The sequence below is a fragment of the Ctenopharyngodon idella genome, chromosome 1, assembly GCF_019924925.1.
Source record: "Ctenopharyngodon idella isolate HZGC_01 chromosome 1, HZGC01, whole genome shotgun sequence".
NCBI classification, from domain to species: domain Eukaryota; kingdom Metazoa; phylum Chordata; class Actinopteri; order Cypriniformes; family Xenocyprididae; genus Ctenopharyngodon; species Ctenopharyngodon idella.
In genome coordinates, this window is record NC_067220.1 from 15,529,087 (window position 1) to 15,547,916 (window position 18,830).

At 37.7% G+C, this 18,830-nt stretch overlaps 2 protein-coding genes across 14 annotated transcripts in view; both read left to right on the top strand.

The window, feature by feature from the left end:
- stim2a (tromal interaction molecule 2a) overlaps positions 1–18,830 on the top strand; it is a 165,035-nt gene that overhangs the window by 142,575 nt on the left and 3,630 nt on the right. The window lies entirely within an intron of this gene.
- Positions 1–18,830, top strand: part of LOC127518776 (uncharacterized) — a 147,082-nt gene that overhangs the window by 67,194 nt on the left and 61,058 nt on the right. For 3 of the 13 annotated variants that reach the window (XM_051906022.1, XM_051905981.1, XM_051906016.1), the window contains exon 3: positions 6,843–7,010. The exons of 4 other annotated variants lie outside the window; for them this stretch is intronic. In XM_051906022.1, coding sequence (XP_051761982.1) covers positions 6,843–7,010 — 168 coding nt within the window. Of the gene's footprint in view, positions 1–5,741; positions 5,823–6,842; positions 7,011–7,329; positions 7,371–7,573; positions 8,919–18,830 lie in introns of those variants that run through there. 6 more of the 13 variants (XM_051905928.1, XM_051905988.1, XM_051905906.1 and 3 more) reach the window with 6 other exon arrangements.

The following is an 18,830-nucleotide window of genomic DNA, read 5'->3' on the forward strand; positions in this document are numbered from 1 at the left end:
TGGCAGCTCCAGTATTGAAAAGACTTATCTTGAACTCTGTCATGGAAATGTCATGTATAAACCTTTGTTTTATAAAATGGATAGTTCCGGCCCTTGATTCTGAGCCGCGTTCGAAGCCGCTGTAAAATTCCCAAAAACATACAGCTGACCACAGTACATAAGTATCGCTGTGCCACTGAATGTGTATGTTGCTGCATCAGTCTTAGCAACCACTCTTAGCTACGTAAACATATTTGTTTTCTATTGATTTTGCTCATTGAAGCTGCATTATGTAGAAGAGTATTGTGAGAGAGATATAATGTATTACCTGCATTCAAATTTAGCATTTTCCTTCAGGTCAGTCCTATGTTCATAATAAAAATCCGTTCAAATGTCTGCTGCGATCTTGTCCTTTTAATATTTAATGGGTTTCTCCGTGCCCTGCTGACACTGACAGCGCTAGTCAAAGCATTTGTCATTTGCGTCTTGTTCCGTTCACAACAAGTTTCAATATAAAAGTCTTCGCGACTTTGTCTTTGGAAGGAAGGCTTTTAATGATTTTACTTCATGAAAGTTGCATTGATACATACTTTTTTGGCGTTATTATTTGTATTGTGTGGTAACCGTTTTATAAAAGCAATAAGCCCTGTGAAGCTGTGGTTTACAGTGAATTTCTAACAGCTAAGGGGGTTTTAGGCACTCCGCTCCGCGTCTTGGGACTTATTGCTTTATTATACCATTTTATAATCAATTAAAAAGGAATTTATACCTGTATGATATTACGCTGTACACACAGTTTGGAAAATGGCTGGATGGATGATTCAGCTGCGGGCGCCATCTTCTGGAGAGATGCAGTAATTCATTTGGTGCATCCCTCACAGTGCATTATGGGTATTCTCTAGCCATATCACCCTGTAGCCCAAGACTGGTTGCCCATTGAAGCTAAGCAGGGTTGAGCCTGGACAGTACCTGTATGGGAGACCTACTAGATTTTTGCTGGATTGTCACCCTGTGGTCTGTGTGGGTCCTAATGCCCCAGTAGTGATGGGGACACTATACCGTAAAAAGCACCAATGTTAAACCAAGCTTCTGACTCTCTGTGGTCATTAAAAGTCTCTTCTCGTAAAAGAGTAGGGGTGTAAATCTGGTGTCCTGGCCAAATTCCCTCCACAGGCCCTTATCAATCATGGCCTCCTAATAATCCCCATCCATTGAATTGGCTCTCACTCTCTCTCTCCACCTAGAGCTGGTGTGTGATGAGCTCACCGGTGCTGTTGTACTGTGGCTGCCGTCACATCATCCAGGTGGATTGGTTGAGGAGAGATCCCTGATATGATTGTAAAGTGCTTTGGGTGTGCAATAGTACATAATAAAGCGCTATATAAATGCTACATTCATTCAACGTCCACTATGGTCTCAGACACTTCAACTGGCTGTTCCCTCAAATATTGCCCTATTTAAGGGTATGGGGGAAATTTTAGACACAGCCTAGGTCAACTAAGGAAGACAGGAAGTGAACACACAGAGAACAGAACAAAGTTAAAATCAAAATAAGAAAATCACAACGGAACATAAACCCGACACACATATTATTTATATTATTATTATTACTGATGACCACATTTCTAACAAGTAAGGTAAGTTCTCATCTCGACGCTGAGAGCTGGTAAGAAACACAGAAAACCACAACTTTGTGATTATGTATATGCATTATTACGTGCAGTGTTTGAGCTGCATGCATAGAGCGGATAAATGGAATGGAACGATTGGTGGTTTTGACGCCTCCTCACGACACATCTCAAGCAAATTTCCCTCATTTACACTATTTTAGTTTAGCTTTTATTGACTGTGACATGCTGATAACAATAAAACATTTTATTAAACTACCTGGTTGTTCATCTATCCAATTTAATAACTGAATGATTAAAATAAGGAGTAATAAAGTTACTAAAAATATACCAAAGGGCATAATATTAAACTGTTTATTTGTTATGAATTTGTGAAAGTGCTGCAATGTCTGTTTAAAAGCACAAGAATACAAAGCAAATGTATGTTTAAAGTGTTTGTATTCTATCTGCATGACAGGCTACACCATCATTTTGGCATTTTTCAGATTTTTCATGTTTTTTTTAAGTGCTGAGATGCTCAAAGCTAATGTTCTTGGTAACTATTCCATTGGCGTCATTAAAGGCCCACTGAAGAGTGTTGGAACGCGCAGCATTATTCAGTGTGTTGACGTAATTTCAACTGAAACAGGAAGACGGCAATATATCAAACAGCCCTGCCCCTTTTTTTAAAAATAGCCAATGGCGTTTCGTTTATGTTACAGCTCGGCCAGAGCCGTTAGACTCGGTAAAACCTCAGTTTCCTTCTAATCTCTAACCGTTTCTCCTCCGAATGTCCTTTATATCGCTTTAATATACAGCATTCTGTGCAGAATTCAAATGGGTCCGATACCTTTTGTGGTCTGTGCCGACTCACGCATATGATCCGCTCTGTGCTCTCCTGTCTCTGGACCGGAGCAGACTGCTCGCGTTGCAGCAGTTCATGTGACACTAACGCGAAAACGGACTTAATTCACGTCAAAGGAAAGCATATTTGCACTGTCTGAATCGTTCCCTGTTCTCTATATAGTGCACTATGTGCCATTCACCATGTAGAAACTAGTAAATCTGTGAGCAAGTGACCAAGAGTGTAGCAGGAGGCGGGACTTCAGATTCTAGAGAGCATTTGATTGGACCAAAGATTTGACGAGAAACTGAAGTGTGATATGATGTCATGAAAATCCGTGATCCATTTTAGCAGAAGTGAGAGCCTGTAAGTTTTGAACGCTTATATCTCCTAAATGCGAATTTTGTCATTGTTTTGGAACACACCAGCTTATTCATAACATTAAGGCTAACATATTCATATTAAAAGCTAAAAACTTCAATTTTGATTTCAGGGGGACTTTGACTGTTGTCTTGTTCTGTCATCTTGTTCTGTCGTCTGGTTCTGTCGTCTTAAAAGGATAGTTCACCCAAAATTTAAAATTCTGTCATCATTTACTCACCCTCAAGTTGTTCCAAACCTGTATGAATTTCTTTCTTCTGCTGAACACAAAAGAAGATATATATATATATATATTTTTTTTATTGAAGAATGCTTCAGCTATTTTCTTACAGCCACTTTCTATTTTGTGAAGCTCAACAATATTCTTTGGTTTTACTCATTGTGATGAATGATTACGGGAATTTGGTCTTTCTGTTTCCTCATGTTTATACTCCTGTGGAACAGGAAGTCATGGCTGGACAATTTCATGTTCATGATCACCCTGGTGTGCTAAAAAAATGGGAATATGAATGGGAATATACTTCAGAGATATTTTACTCATAAAAAATTCTAGGGGTGCCAATAATTGTGGCCAATGTGTTTTGGAGAAAAACATTTATTTCATAATGTGATTTCCCCCCTACTTTCAATTCTTTTCCTTCATTGAAAGGTTAGATTTTTGCTAATTTTATGAATTAAAGATCAAAAGGATAAACAATGCAGATTTATTTTTACAGTCATCTTTGATCATATTTATCAAGGGTGCCAATAATTCTGAGCACAACTGTAGCTGCTTATGGCATGTTTTTTGTACATATTTTTTGCACTAATCACAATAAAGTATAGTTTAAGCATGCTTTCAATAAGTGTTCAATAAGCGTTATGATTTACAATATCTATTGATATAATTTTTTTTTATTTTTTATATTTTGATGTTCCAAGCAGCTGGTCTAAAAGAAAATGCATACAGTTTTGTGTCTCTGTTTTTATCTGTAGATCATATGAATATTTATCTCAAAATACATGTGGGTGTAAATTGTCAAATAAAGTTCAGTCAAGTACTATAAATACAAGTTTGTCAAATGTTTAGACAGAATGTCTAATATGCTTATGCTATGAGAGTGTCTGTGAATATGAAATTATGATGGCTCCATCTAGTGGCTAATAATAGTTCAAACTGGTCTGGTCCTCCTTACAAATTTGTAGATAATGACGTCATAAACACTTACCCACAAACCATTTCATCAGGACCAAATCATGATAAGGGCACAGAAGTCAGGAAATGCTTTTATGAGTGATAGACTGAATTAAATGAATCACACGTGTGCTCAAATTAGTTTTTTTTTCTTCTCATAATTTTAAGTATTCACGTTACGCAATGATCATGATGTAAGATGAGACAACGCTCAATATTCAAGATAAAAACAATGCTGAATTAAATAATTTATGCTTAAAAACTTGAATAGTGTTGAACAGTTATTGGTCTTCAGTGGCGGAGCAGAGACATAATTAGCTTGAGCAGATTGATACAGGAATATATTGTAGACGTTGCATGCAGGTGTTATATTGCAAAATGCAACAGTGGCTTTTTGATGGCACAGGATGTAAGAAGCGGGTTTTCGTGTGTGAATTCAGTGCTATTTACAGGTCGTCATGGTAATAAAGAGAGTCCGGCCTTCTGTTTGTTTTTCTGAGGTAAAGTCCAAACCACAAATGTTTCCAGTGGTCTTTGTGACTGTCTTCTTGTCTTGCTTACTTTCTTTTTAGCCTATTTAATTTACAGGTTCATATTTTTTTCAACGATAAAGTTTATATTTTTATCAAGTTAAAAATATTTGTTTACAATTTAATTCATTTCCAATTTAGTAAATACTATGTAAAATAAATGTGCATTGTATTGCAGCATGTAAAATCCATATTGGTTGAATACAAGTCGTAAGCCACTGTAGCTCTGCTTTTAGAGTTTTACATTAACATTTACATTTACCTTTACATATCTATCTATCTATCTATCTATCTATCTATCTATCTATCATCTATCTAATCTGTCTGTTTAATCTGTCTGTCTATCTATAAAAATGAATAAAGACATGTCCATGTTTGTCCTTGTATCACCATGTAATTATTCTCAAAAAGGTTAAACAAAGTATTAGTAGCATGTTTAGATGTGGTTATTACTGAGCTGTTCACTGTATGTGGTGCTGAAACACTTTTGTTGTGTTTTAATATTCACTTCAATTCACTCGTAATTCAGTCCAGTCTTGCAGAAGACTTAAGAGCTGCATTTTCTGAAACACACTTTTAGACATGCTAAAACAGGAAACCACAAGCATCTGATTATATATATAGAGTGCACAAATGTAATGGAACAATTTGTGGTTACAGCCAGAAACAAAAAATAGGTTTCTAACACCATTTCAGGACCCAGGTAATAAACACCTCAAGTAAATGCATTCTTATACAAATATATAAAAGTAGAGTTAAATCTGGTGTATCTGGTGGCCAATGAAAACAAAGGTCATGTAGTTGAAAGATGCAAAACAGGAAACCCATGATGACGCTCAGCACTTTAGGTCATCTCCATTGTCATGATAAACATCATTACATTGTATAATAACAATGTCATTGTGATATCGTCTGTTTAAATTTATGACCTCTGCCTTATGCATTTACAATTGTAAAGATGATCACTTTACCATATTGAAAAGTTTACAACTGTTAATCATTCAGATGAAAAATGTACTTCAAAATGAAGTTCACTAAGAAGTTATTTAACTGATAGTAAAATCCCAAATAGCTTTTCAAAGTGTGTTTCTAAAAGAAGAAATGAGTGGACCAGAATAATATAACCCTCACTTTAAAAAAAAAAAAAAAAAAGAAAGAAAATGGGGGAAAAAACCCCTTATGTGATTCAAAGCTCTTCAGCAGAAATACCGCCCACCACAATGAACCAGGCCGTTCTCACTGAAGACCCTCAACCTTATCAGTCACTGAGATGGAGCGAGCAAGAGTAACACTCTTCATACTTGTGTGTAAGTCCATTTGTGTGTATTTGAAATGTAATTTTGCATTCTTTACAACATATTGATTTGAATGACAACTTTTTTGTGTTCGTGTTGTCTACTTTAACGTATCGTTTTTGCTTTTGCAGGTGTTTTGTTCTGTGAACACCAGAGAGTGTTTGGGACAGAAGTGGACATGAGAGTTAAAGCAGGAGACAACATCACTCTCTACTCTGACTGTTCGTTCCTCTTGGATCACACATTGTTTGGTTGAGAAACTGCTCACATGAGCATCAACCATCTCTGTTAATAGAGACTATAAACCTGTTCTGGGGGACGTTTCCACGTTTCAGTTTTGTGTTCAACGGCTCCAGTAACTCCTATGATCTACATATAGAGAATGTCAGTGTCTCTGATGAGGAATATATTACTGTGCGAAAAGAAAAAGAGAAGTAACTGAAGACGTACACGGCATCACGGCAAAATATGAGTTTGAGTATGGAAACAAGATAACACGTTTATCTGTCTTGGGTAAGAAAACATTTCTACTATTGTCTGTGTTGCTTTTGTTTTGTGTTGACAAATTCTTTAAATTTCTTTATATTTTACTTTTAATATAGTTAATGCAAAGACTTGCACAAACCTACAAATAAAAATCTATATATATTTATATATAATATTATATTATATTTAAGCATAAATGGCTTAATTAATATTTATAAAATTTTATTGTGTGTTGTAATAGTAAAACTACTTTATAGGATTAGGATATTTTAAGATTAATAAACAACAAACAAATTACAGGATATAATGCAAACCAAGTCATAGTATGTACATTAAATGTTTTTTTTAAACTTCAATTCACAATATATTTTCATATCTATGTGTTTAAATGTGAACTACTGATTTGCTAAGCACTATGCTTAGCAAAACATACATGCATATTAAACTTATTTTAAATGGTGTAACTAGTATGTTAAAACAAAATATATTAACTGAATATTAATCAAAAAATAAGAGGCTGGTTAAAATGGCTTATGTTTCTTTTAGAGTCAGTGTCTCCTCATGCAGAGCAGTTTAACATCACCTCCACTCCTCCTGTGTTAGACTGTATGCTCAGCTTCAAGCTGCTGTTCGGTGTGTGTCTTGCATGTGTTCTCCTCTTCTCTCTCCTCTCTTCCATTGCTGTGTACTGCCTCTGTCCGAGGAAAATTACAGGTAATCATTCGCTCCTGAACTGCAGCACTAGATCTGCTTTCAAATTATTGTCATCATATCACATAATAAAACATAATTTAAAACATAACAATCAGAGTTATTAAAACTGTATAAAATGTCAACCATTCAGCTGAGCTTTGAAAAAAGAAGTATAGTTTTAAACCTCACTTCATTTGTTGTGTCCCTACAAGGACATGGTCATGGAAAATTATACTTTTTCTTCCCATCTCATATTGTTTTCCCATCACCATGTCCCTTTAGTTGTCCATACTTCTGAACCAAGATTAAATGATTCTTATGCTATTTTAATATCCTGTAGGTTCTGACGCTGAATCACAGACTCCGAACAGACATGATGAGGTATTGTATTATGTATTACATGTATAGACCCCTAAAAAGATTTAAATAAAATGTATTTACACTTGTTTGGCAGTTGAAAGCTACATAAATTACAGCAGTATAATATCATTTTAAATATAATGCAATATAAGTGTTTTTATCATATGCATTGGAGTAAATATGTAGTAAAAAATATTAATATAATAAAATATATTTTTTTCTAGGGTGGTGATGAAGTGTGTTATGCTTCATTGGACATGCCGTCCATACGTCAAAAAAAGATTAAGGAAAAAAGAGTTCAGAGTTCAAACTTTAGTGCTTATTCTGAGGTCAGATCCAAAAAAGTACAGTCTTAAAAATAAATGTTCTTTCAAAAGAATGAGATAATAAAATATTGACAACACTCTACAATAAACTCTCATTTGTTAACATTAGTTAATGCATTAACTAACATTAACATCGAGCAATACATTTTTAGAGCATTTACTTGCCTTTAATATTAGTTAATAAAGATGTTCGCACTCTTGTTAGTTTACAGTGCATTAACTAATGTTAACAGATGCAACTTTTGACCTTAAAATGATTTAGTAAATGTTGAGATTGACATTAAAGATTAGTAAATGCTGTAGAAGTATTGTTCATTGTTAGTTCATGTTAACTAATGTAATTAACTAATGTTAACTTAAATGAAAACGTATTGTAAAGTGTTGCCAAAATATAGTAGAATATGGTATCCAGCAGCATTTGGCTTTTTTCCCTTTCCCAAATCTGGAAACTTTACTTTTAAGAGTATATGGGAGTTGTGTATGATGTATGACATGCTGTGTTCCAGTCAAAGAAGATCATATTTAATGGATTCTTAAAATGTGTTCATGGTTAAATTCAAATAAAAAGCGGACTGCATCATAATAATATTTCTAATCTTTTAGATAATGCAGTTCCAATTCCATCTTATTCAAGTTATGTAATAAAGACACAAATGAATTGTGATGTAATGAACAATAAATATTTATTCTGTATTTATTTCGGTTGTGGAATAGCCTGTGATTAGTCATTGTTAATTATAGTAGAATAATTGGTTACACTTTATTTTAAGGTGTCTTTGTTACACTGTAATTATATATTTAAGTACTAAGTAATATTAAGTAACTTCATGTACTTACTATAGGGTTTGGATTAGGGTTTGGTTTAGGTTTAGGTTTAGGGTTAGTTGCATGTAATTATGCATAATTTATTGTTATTACTACATTAACTACATGTAACATATGTAACAATGACACTGTAAAATAAAGTGCTACCGAATAATTATATGTGATATAACATGTAAAACCGGGTTCACACCGCACGCGTCAGAGACGCGCGAGTATTCACACTGGAAGCGTTTGTACAGCGTCACAGCAGCACCTCCAAGCTACATATAAAGTGAGCATTTCTTTACAAAGACAGCTATAAATTTGTTTTTATAAGTTGGTCATTTATAAACTTGATAGTCTTGAAAGTTTGTTAACATGCAAGGTGTTCAACACTCGCATATAAACGTAAAATAAATAAAAAATAAATAAATAAAAAGCCTCGTGTCATCCATTGCTGCACACAAATGAGGTAAGCTTTGTGTTTTACATCATCTGACGCATAAACATGTTTACAACACAGCAAACTCAGCGAAAAAAGGCAGCAAACTCGGGTTTGATTTGGGTATGCAAGAGCCTATACAGCTGTCTGTGTAATAACTAAAGTAATGTTTATATATTATATTTTCTGCCTAGTTTAGTTAGTTTTTTATAATAGGTATACCATACTTTAACCCAAACTGAATAATTAAAAACAAGTTTAAATGAGTAAATCTTCTGTAAATCTTTTTTAATATTAAATACTTCAATTCTTGTTAAAACACACTAGATATGCTTATTCTGTGCATTCTGAGCACTTTTTGTGTGAAATCATATTTATTTGGTCCATCAAAGGTGTACTTTCACTTTAATTGAGCGTTAGCAGCGCAGCAAAAATAGACCCAGCGCCGAAACGATCGCGGCACTGCCGCTTCTGCTCTGCTCCTGCTACGCGCTGCCGCGCAGCCTCTGAGTGCGGTGTGAATGCTCTCATCTGTTAACATGGGCGCCGAAAAAAATACGCACTGCTTACACTCTGCTGACGCGTGCGGTGTGTACCCGGCCTAACACTGACACTATATGCAGTACAGTGGTAGTAATAATATATTAATGTTAAATAGACATTGACTCACCTCAGAATTGTATTAACCTCAGAAATGATTAGTACATTATTACTTATTACAACATTGTTACTAAATATTATTTTCATTATATTATGTAATAATATATAAATATATATGCTGCTATGTAAATTTGCTGACACATGTGGTAGTGTCTGGGAAGGTGAAAGTACAAACCACAAATGTTTCCATTTGTGCCGAACATCATAAACGTGTTTGCGGTCAACCTTGTGAACATGCATGCTCGACATGAACAACAATGTAAGGGTAAAAACTGTGGTTTGACAAAAACAGAAAGAAGCATATATGAAAAGGTTAACTGCAAGGGGCCTTCCTCAACCAGGAAATCAGAAAATACTTAAGATACTGAGGAAATTAGACAATGGTAGCCCACAATTCTAGTTTGCTTTATTGCTACATCTGTAATGCAAAGCAACCTAATGATAGTGTTTGTTTTGATATGCATATAATATTAGTGTTCTCATCTGTGTATTAGATGACACTTCAGCCTTTGAATATTATAAAATTGTAAATATATACCTATACCAATTATCCAAGAACAGTAACTGCTTAAGCTAATACGTTTTCTTTCTTTTTTAAAACAAACAAACAAACAAACAAACAAAAAACAATTACAGTTGTGATTGTAATGGTGTTTGCTAACAGTCATGCTGAAACCATTTTCATTTATCAAGTTGCAGGTCTTTTCTGGTTTGTTACAGCACCACCTTTTGGCCAAACAACATCTCACTTGCCAAATGGCCTTGATCAGTTTAACCTAAAACTAAACCTTTTTGAAGTTTTAGTTGATCTCACATTGACCTCATGTTTTTGATTATTGTTTGTTTACAATGGGACTCTAGAGAATGAATGTGACAATTAACTGAAGTAGCAGGTACATTGAGATGAGGTAAACATTCCAGGACTAGTTAATTTCACAGAAAAACAAACCAAAAAAAACTAACAAACAAAAAACAACAACAATAATGATACAATTGTTTTTCATACAAATATTTCTTGAGGCAAAGTTACTCATTAAACTTTCAATTAAAACAGACTGACAATTTTTAAGTGTGGGAAAATTCAAAGAAAAATATAAGAAAAATGTGAATTATTAATGTAATAAATGTAATGTAATTGCCATGTTCATGAATTTTTTTCTATATGCATTTCCAATGGCAAGGACATCTAATGGCTTTTCACATTTAATGGGTTACTGGTTTAAGACCGATAAGGAAATGTATATCAGACATTGTTCAGTTAATGAGAAATGTACATAATCTTGTCATATCACACACTGACCTTACAATTATAGAATATAGTGAATGTAATTAGAAAAGATTTTTGGTGTGGAGGACCAGAAGTAATTCAGCACATTGGACAGCTCCCAGTGCTGAACCCACTGAACCACATCTGCAGAAGAATTTCTGAACGATGAAGATGTTTTTGTCCTTCCTGAATATTAAGGAAGCATTAAGAAAAGTCACAACTGCATTAGCACCTTGCAGATATAATTAAACAATTATTTAAACAATTATTATATAAATTATACAACATATAAGATATCATCCAGATAATACATTTTAAAATTTTAGACATCTCCTTGCCCTCATTTCCTTACAGGTGGAGATACTCACGACTTGTGTGTTATGTGGTTGAGAGTGGAGCATGCTCTGTCAGTTTCCGAGGGGGCTGACTGCAAGCATTGTGAGAGGCTGCTGCTTCGCACACTCTGCTTCCGCCTGTCACTTTTTGAGGAAAGAGATCAGGCTCACGTTCCTCATGGCTCTGGACCCACTGCTGCCGAGGCACCACGGAGACAGAAATCATGGGGTTCGCAAATGGATCTCTCAGAGGGGTTTGAGACGGGTGCTGCCTTTTCTCTGCCTTTATCTGCAGGATCCAGCGCTCCCTCTATGGTGTCGGAAGTCTGCTCTGCGGCTTCTTCTGCCCGGGGAGAGAGCCCGGAGCTTCAGCTATCCAGTTCTGAGGAGGGGGATAGATTGAGCGTTGAAGGAAGGGAAGAGGATTCGCCATCTCTTCCCCCAGCTGGTGGAGGTGATAACTCGCGCTGTGTCAAAGTTAAGCATTGAATGACCAGCCGAGAAACAAGCCGCTCATCCAAAAGCAAACTGGACGAGTGATTTCTGTCTCCAAATGTAACACCTCCACCACGGGGCCTTCAATCTTTTTCCGATCTCCATAAGTTATCGAATAAGCCATACTCGTCCCGTCTTTTCAGCCTCCAAGTCCATGCATATTCTGATATAAGGTGGTTGAAAGAGTATGGCTACGGGCGATGCCCAGGGCTGAACAGACACTTGTGAGCTATCGGTCTCCCGGTTCAGCATTGTCCCTGAAGGCCCCTACGCTTCCCACTAAGCCATTAAAAACTACATCAGCTCTAGTGGGAAAAGCATACGCGGCAGCAGGTCAGGCTGGTGCGTGTCTGCACACAATGTCTTTACTGCAGGCATACCAGGCTGATCTGGATGGACCTGGATGGTAGCGAGGGGGTTGGGCCTGACACAGTTCAAGAACTGTGTCGGGCTACAGATTTGTCTCTCAGGGCCACCAGGGAGAACGCCAGAGGAATTGAGCGGCCTATGGCAGCCCTGGTGGCCACAGAGAGACATCTATGGCTGAATCTGTCTGATATAAAGGAAAAAGTCAAGACCTTTCTTTTTAGATGCCCCGCTATCGCCCCCGGCGATGCTGTAAATATGGTCGTTGAGAGATTCAGGAAGCTAAAAAGCAAGCAGAGGCATTTAAACGATACCTCCATCGCCGCCCCCAACCTTCTGGGGCTTCTAAGCAGAAGCCAGATCTGAGGACGGTTCTTCAGGCGAAGAAGGCTTCGGGCCAAAAGAGGTCTCAAAGGGCAGTCCCCCGCAGAGTGGAGCAGTGTATACCTCAGTATATGGTGCCCACCCCATTCATTGCCCTCAGGGTGCTTTGGGGCACAGCGGTTTCCAGCGAGTTCATGACTCAGCATTCACACAATGCTGCGTCAGGCTTGTACCCTCTGAGGAGGGTCGAAAAGCAGTCAAATCGGTTGTTTCCTACAAGTATGATTCAGGTCACCGAGGTGGCTGCTTTGAGTACACCAGAGACCAGCCTCGAGAGGTTGCTCAGCTCAGGGTTTGTGGAGGAGTCATCATCTTTCATGGCACATAAATTGCCTGGAGATGATGGCAAACTTCATGGCTTTGAAGCACTTCCTCCCAGATCTGAGAGGCCATCATATGCTTGTTTGTACGGACAAAACATTGGTGGTCTCTTACATAAATCACCAGGTTGGTCTGCGTTCACATCCACTATGCAAACTGGCACACCAGATCCTCCTGTGGTCCCTAGGGAAGATGCTCTCCCTGAGAGTAATATATATTCTGGGGTGCCAAAACGTAGGAGCAGACAGGGGCTGAGGCCAGGGGAATGGGGACTTCACCCCGATGCAATGAATCATATATGGGATGTTTATGGCCAAGTGGAAATGGATCTGTTTGCGTCTCAGGATACGACACACTGTCCACTTTGGTTCTCCCTCACACACCCAGCCCCTCTAGACTGTATGCTTTTGCCCTAACTGTTCTGCTCCCAGGAGTTCTGGAGAAGGTCCGTCGGGAAGGAATAAGTAGCGCCGTACTGGCCGAGCCGAATATGGTTTTCGAATCTAGTGTCTCTCCTCGACGGCTCTCCCTCGGAGATTCCGGTCAGGAGGGACCTTCTGTCTCAGGCTGGAGGCACTATCTTTCACCCCTGCCCAGAGATGTGGAACCTGTGGGTTTGGCCTCTGAGGGGGCCCAACTTATAGACTCTGTCTCTCAACCGAGGTTGTAGAGACCATACTTCACTCCAGAGCTCCATCCACAAGGAAACTTTACGCCCAGAAGTGGAAAGTTTTCACTTCTTGGTGCGGTATGTGACAATGGGATCCAGTTAACTGCCCGGTTGGTCCAGTGCTGGAGTTCCTGCAAGATCGTTTTTCAGCAGGGCTATCCCCTTCCACACTGAAGGTGTACGTGGTGGCTATCTCAGCTTACCACGTCCATTTGGATGGTGCATCTGTGGGGAGGAACCCTCTAATAACACTAATTTCCTTTGTGGCACTTTGAGGCTGTGGCCTGCAACTCGTACCAGGGTTTCTGCCTGAAACTTGGCCATTGTTTTTTGAAGGCTTATCTGTAGCTCACTTTGAGCCTCTTGATACGGTTCCAGAAAAGTTTCTGACCCTGAAAACTATATTCCTTCTAGCCATTTTGTCCCTTAACAGAGTAGGAGACATTTAGGCCTTATCAGTATCCCCTACATGTCTTGAGTTCGCACTGGGGAAGGCATTTCTTTACCCTAAACCAGGCTATGTCCCTAAGGTGCCGACCAACGTACCACGGCCTATCATGTTGCAAGCTTTCTGTCCTCCTCCTTTCTCAGAACTGGACCAGAAAAAGCTGAATCTTATTTGTCCAGTGAGGGCGCTGGATACCTCTGTCCACAGAGCTGCCCTGTGGAGGAAAACTGATCAGCTGTTTGTCTGTTTTGGATCATCGAAAAAGGGTCTCCCTGCATCTAAACAGACAGTCAGCAAGTGGATAGTCGAGGCTATTTCTCTTGCTTATGAAGTCTCTGGTCAGCCTTCACCTTTGGCTGTCAGGAAAAAAAAGATAGAAATATTGTATTGACATACAAAAACATACACGCTTAAAGTCACCATGAAATCAAAATTCAGTTTTAGGGAACATTGCAGTGTTTATGATAAATGATTTATCCATACACATGATTATTCCATTTTTTTTTAAAAATTCATGTGACCTTGTGATCTTTAATCAAAATAATTTCCTCTTGTTCTTACAACGAAACTCATACCTTTACTAATAACGACAACCTGTCACATGACATCACAGCAATAGTAAACCACAACCATCCAATCATTTCCCGATGGACAAAATCAAGTCCCGCTCTCCATTTTTTCTTGCCTGAGACGCAATTTCACTCAGATATACATAATAAGGGAAGACTACTGGTTGCCGGAAATGTTTTGTGATATGTAAAAATATGTTTGTTTTTTTTAATCATTTGTAAATATATATATATATACATATACACACACACACACACACACAAAACATAATATTAATTTTTATTCCATGAGAATAATGATGAAGAGGTATGTTATGCATCTTTAGACGTGATGACCAGGAGACAAAAACGGCACAAGAAAAGAGTGCAAACGTTTGACTTCATTACTTACTTATTTGTGAACACACAGTAATGACCTTCATAACAGGATGTAAAAGTGGGTTTCCTGTATGTGTCACGTCTAGTTTTGGTTTTGTTTTCATGTTCATGTTTCATGTCTTATTTTTGAAGTTTATTCTTGTCTTGTTATGTTTTCATTGCCATGTTTCCTGTTTGCCATATGCTCCCATGTCTTGTGCCTCCCTTGTTTGTCATGTTCTAGTCATGTGATCCTGCCATGTGCTCCCCTTGTCATGTGTTCTATGTTGTCATGTTCTGATTGGTTCTTTGTCTTTATTGTGCACAGGTGTGTCTTGTCATGTCATTAGCCCTTGTGTATTTAAACCCTTGTGTTTGCCATGTGTCCTTGTCATGCATTATTCCCTGTACCATTGTTGGTAAGCTTATGTTATGTTCATGTTTTGTTTTGCCAAGCCATGTAGCCAAGTCATGCCACATCTTTGTTTTATACTTTGTTCATGTTTGGATTTATGTTAAATAAACTGCACATGGGTTTCGTCAAGCCTTGCCTCCAGTGGACTTGTTACAGTATGAAGTGCTGTTTAGTTTAAGTTATGTATACTTCTCTTAAAATGGATGACCACAAATTTCCCTGAAACACACTCCATGCTGAATGAAAGAGAAGCATTCTGGGTCTGCTGAGCAGGAGAGTGTGTTTGGATAACAACTGACAGGCACAAGAAGTGGGTTGTAAAATGTAAACTAAGTGTTGATATGAGAATTTTAGAGTGTCTTACAATTGCAAATAAAATAGAAAACCTACATTCATGCCCACTTTAGTTCCTTTGCAGTGAGTTCCTTTTTATGTTTTTCTTTTAGAGTGATGCATATAAAGTCTGTTTTTAACTAATTGCACCTTTTTGATTCTTTATTACATTTAAAACAAAACTGAAAAAAGATATTTGGTGTTTCTTTTGAACCCCCAGAGTTTTTCTTCAAAAGGTTAACTGACCTGTGTTTTTTTTTTTTTTTTTTCTTCTCTCAAGGAAGGGTCTTGTCTTTTTCTCAGTTAAAAGAGAACCATCTTAACCACAAATGTTTCCATCCAGTTTAGTGCTTGTGTGCATATGAGACAGAAGTAGGAAGATGGTTAGTTTGTCAGTGTAAATGCTTATGTGGTGATTTTGTGGTGAAATTGGTTTATTTGCATGCAATGACTGCAAAAGCTTGATTTACAGTGGCAGTCTTTCTATAGACTCTTTGATGGATGAGGAAGTATCACATTTACTGCATCTCTCAGAATGAAGCACAGACTGCGGGTTTCAAAAAAATCCAGCACATCGCTACAACAACCCATAAAGACATCACCCTTTACAATAATGAACTCTGTTAGAGAGTTACATGGCTATCTATTGTTTCAATAAAATATCTTACCTGTTGAGTAAGAAAAAAAGCCACCTCTGGGCCATCTTTTAAATCTGAGTTCTCACCATCTCCAAAAATCCAAGCCAATGTTGATTCTGGTTTTGTGTCATGCCACTGCTCGGAGATGCGAAGGTTGAGGTTCCATGTGCAGTTAAACCAAAGACATAATCCAAAAAGCTAAGGTACATGAAATCAGGAATAATGCTCAGTGATGCAGTGCAACACTAGGCAAAACCTTGCAATAAATGACTGAGTGAACCAGGCAGAGCTAATGAGTAACAGATATAGACAATCAGTGATGAAACAAGGCAGAGGATTATGGGTGATGTAGTCTTTGATGGAATGGCAAAAGTCTGTGATGGAGTGCCCCCTGGTGGCTCTCAAAGGCACTCCAGCTGGTGATCATGACATAGCCTATGCAGTCTTGTCGAGGCAGACAGGCAGTTCAGGAACAACCTCTGTGGTCATTTCAGGACGATTGATTTTTAAGAAGGATCATTCACCTTTAAATGTATGGAGAACCAGTATAAATTCAGCACATCAGACAGCTCCCACAGCTGAACGTACTGAACAACAGACATGTTAATTCTGATAGTATATGTGGTTGTATTTTCTGTATTAGGAAAAGCCACATTATTGTACTATAAAAACATCCTGTAAGTTTCAGAACTCAAAACTTTCTCATTAGTCTAAAAACAGCTTATATTGAAGCCAGTCTGCTAGACAGGTTCAGGAATGTAGGGATGTGAATCGTCACTGATCTCACGATTCAATTTGATTACGATTATCATGTCAACGATTCGATTTGATTCCACAATGCATCATGATGTGTTGCATCCTCAATTTTCGATATTACTGCACATGGCTACATTTTCATCAATGAATACAAGCAGTCAGATATATAAACCTTTTTACTTTATCTGCTCCAAGAAAGTACACTTCCTGAATGTAGCAAACATCAAACAAAACTTAAGTCTGAACACAGCATATGACAGGAGCATTAAAGCCCTGGGTATACTTAGTTTTTTAAGCATGCGCTAGCATACTTAAACACAGTCGAACGTACAGCCTTGCAAATTTTACTTCACTTGACTCATACAGGCGTTCGACGTATGCACAGTTTTGAGCAGTCTCTCGCCAGGAATTACAACCCATGTAAATATCTTTGTATTCTTTTATGCTAGAGTTGTACAAATGAAGGTACTTTCTAATCTCTTGGCACAATCTCTCGTCTGTGTAGGCCTTCATCATTGCTGTAGCTTGCATGCACGCCGGTCTGTTCTGTTTATGCAGTTTTTCTTTGGCTACCTTGTGTATCATGACCTAGTGGATAAACTAATTACAGCAAAAAAAAAACAAAAAAACATGCTCTGACATGCTCTGACTCCAGTAGAGTGTTGAACCTAACCTGAAAGTTTGATTAAATTTTTTTTTCTTCACTAGGGGCCCCAAAGGACACACACACACACACACACACACACACACACACACACACACACACACACACACACACACACACACACACACACACACACACACACTCATTTTAGAATATAATGCAGCTAATTTCAGCTCAATGGACTGCTGTCAGTGTCAGTATAACCACAGTATAGGCAAGCTGAGCAAGCTTCCTTCGTGCAAATGTGTGAACTCTAACCAACACACAAAACCACACATAGTCTAATGGAAACATTTGTGCTTGCTGGCCAGTGATCAAGTAAGAGATGTGAAGTGAGAGTTTGACGACGTCACAGCAGCAAATGTGAAGGTGGTCTGAATATAAGAGTTGAGGTTTCCTGTTTTAACATGTTTACACGTTGCTGGTTTGTGCCCACTACAACAGAGAACATTATGAATTTCACATGCAACTGAACTTCAATAAAAAAAAAAAAAAAAAAAGTGAAGAGGATTATCTGCATGTCTGGAACAAAATTATTTGATGCTAAACATATCTATCATGTATCAGACAAACAAAAGTATTACCCCCTCTTCATATCTGTTTGATGATGATTTCCATTTTTGTAAATCAATCAGAGCCAAAAAGTCCATAAGGTATCCAATGATTGGTTAATACTGCTCTTTGTAAATACACATGATAACCTAATTTATTGGCCAACCCCTCTGTGACGTGAGACATTTTAGAAAAGATTTTCCATTGATGTGAACCAATCAGATGAGAGCTGACGTCTGTAAGACCCTCACCAGTGTCAGTTACTCACAGTCACTCACAGAGATGGAGAGGTCAAGACTTGCTCTCGTCACACTCATGTGTAAGAAAAGATGGGTTTGAGAAATTTTTCAGCTGCTTTGAGAGTTTTTCTAATGTAAATGTCAATATTACTGTTAATATTTTGTATGTTAATACATGTTTCAGATTTTAGTGCTTTATTAAGTTATTTTGCTCTTTTACAGGTGTTTTGTTGTTCAGTCAGAACAGAATCTATGGAGCAGAAGTGGAGATGAAAGTCAGACCAGGAGACAACATCACTCTCTACTGTGATCGCTCTGTAACTCTTGGTTTCCTCTTTGTATGGATAAGAAACTGCTCTCATGAAAATCAACCCTCTCTCGAAATGGATTATACAAAATGGTTCTGGAACACATTTCAGCGTTTCAGCTCTCTCCACAAC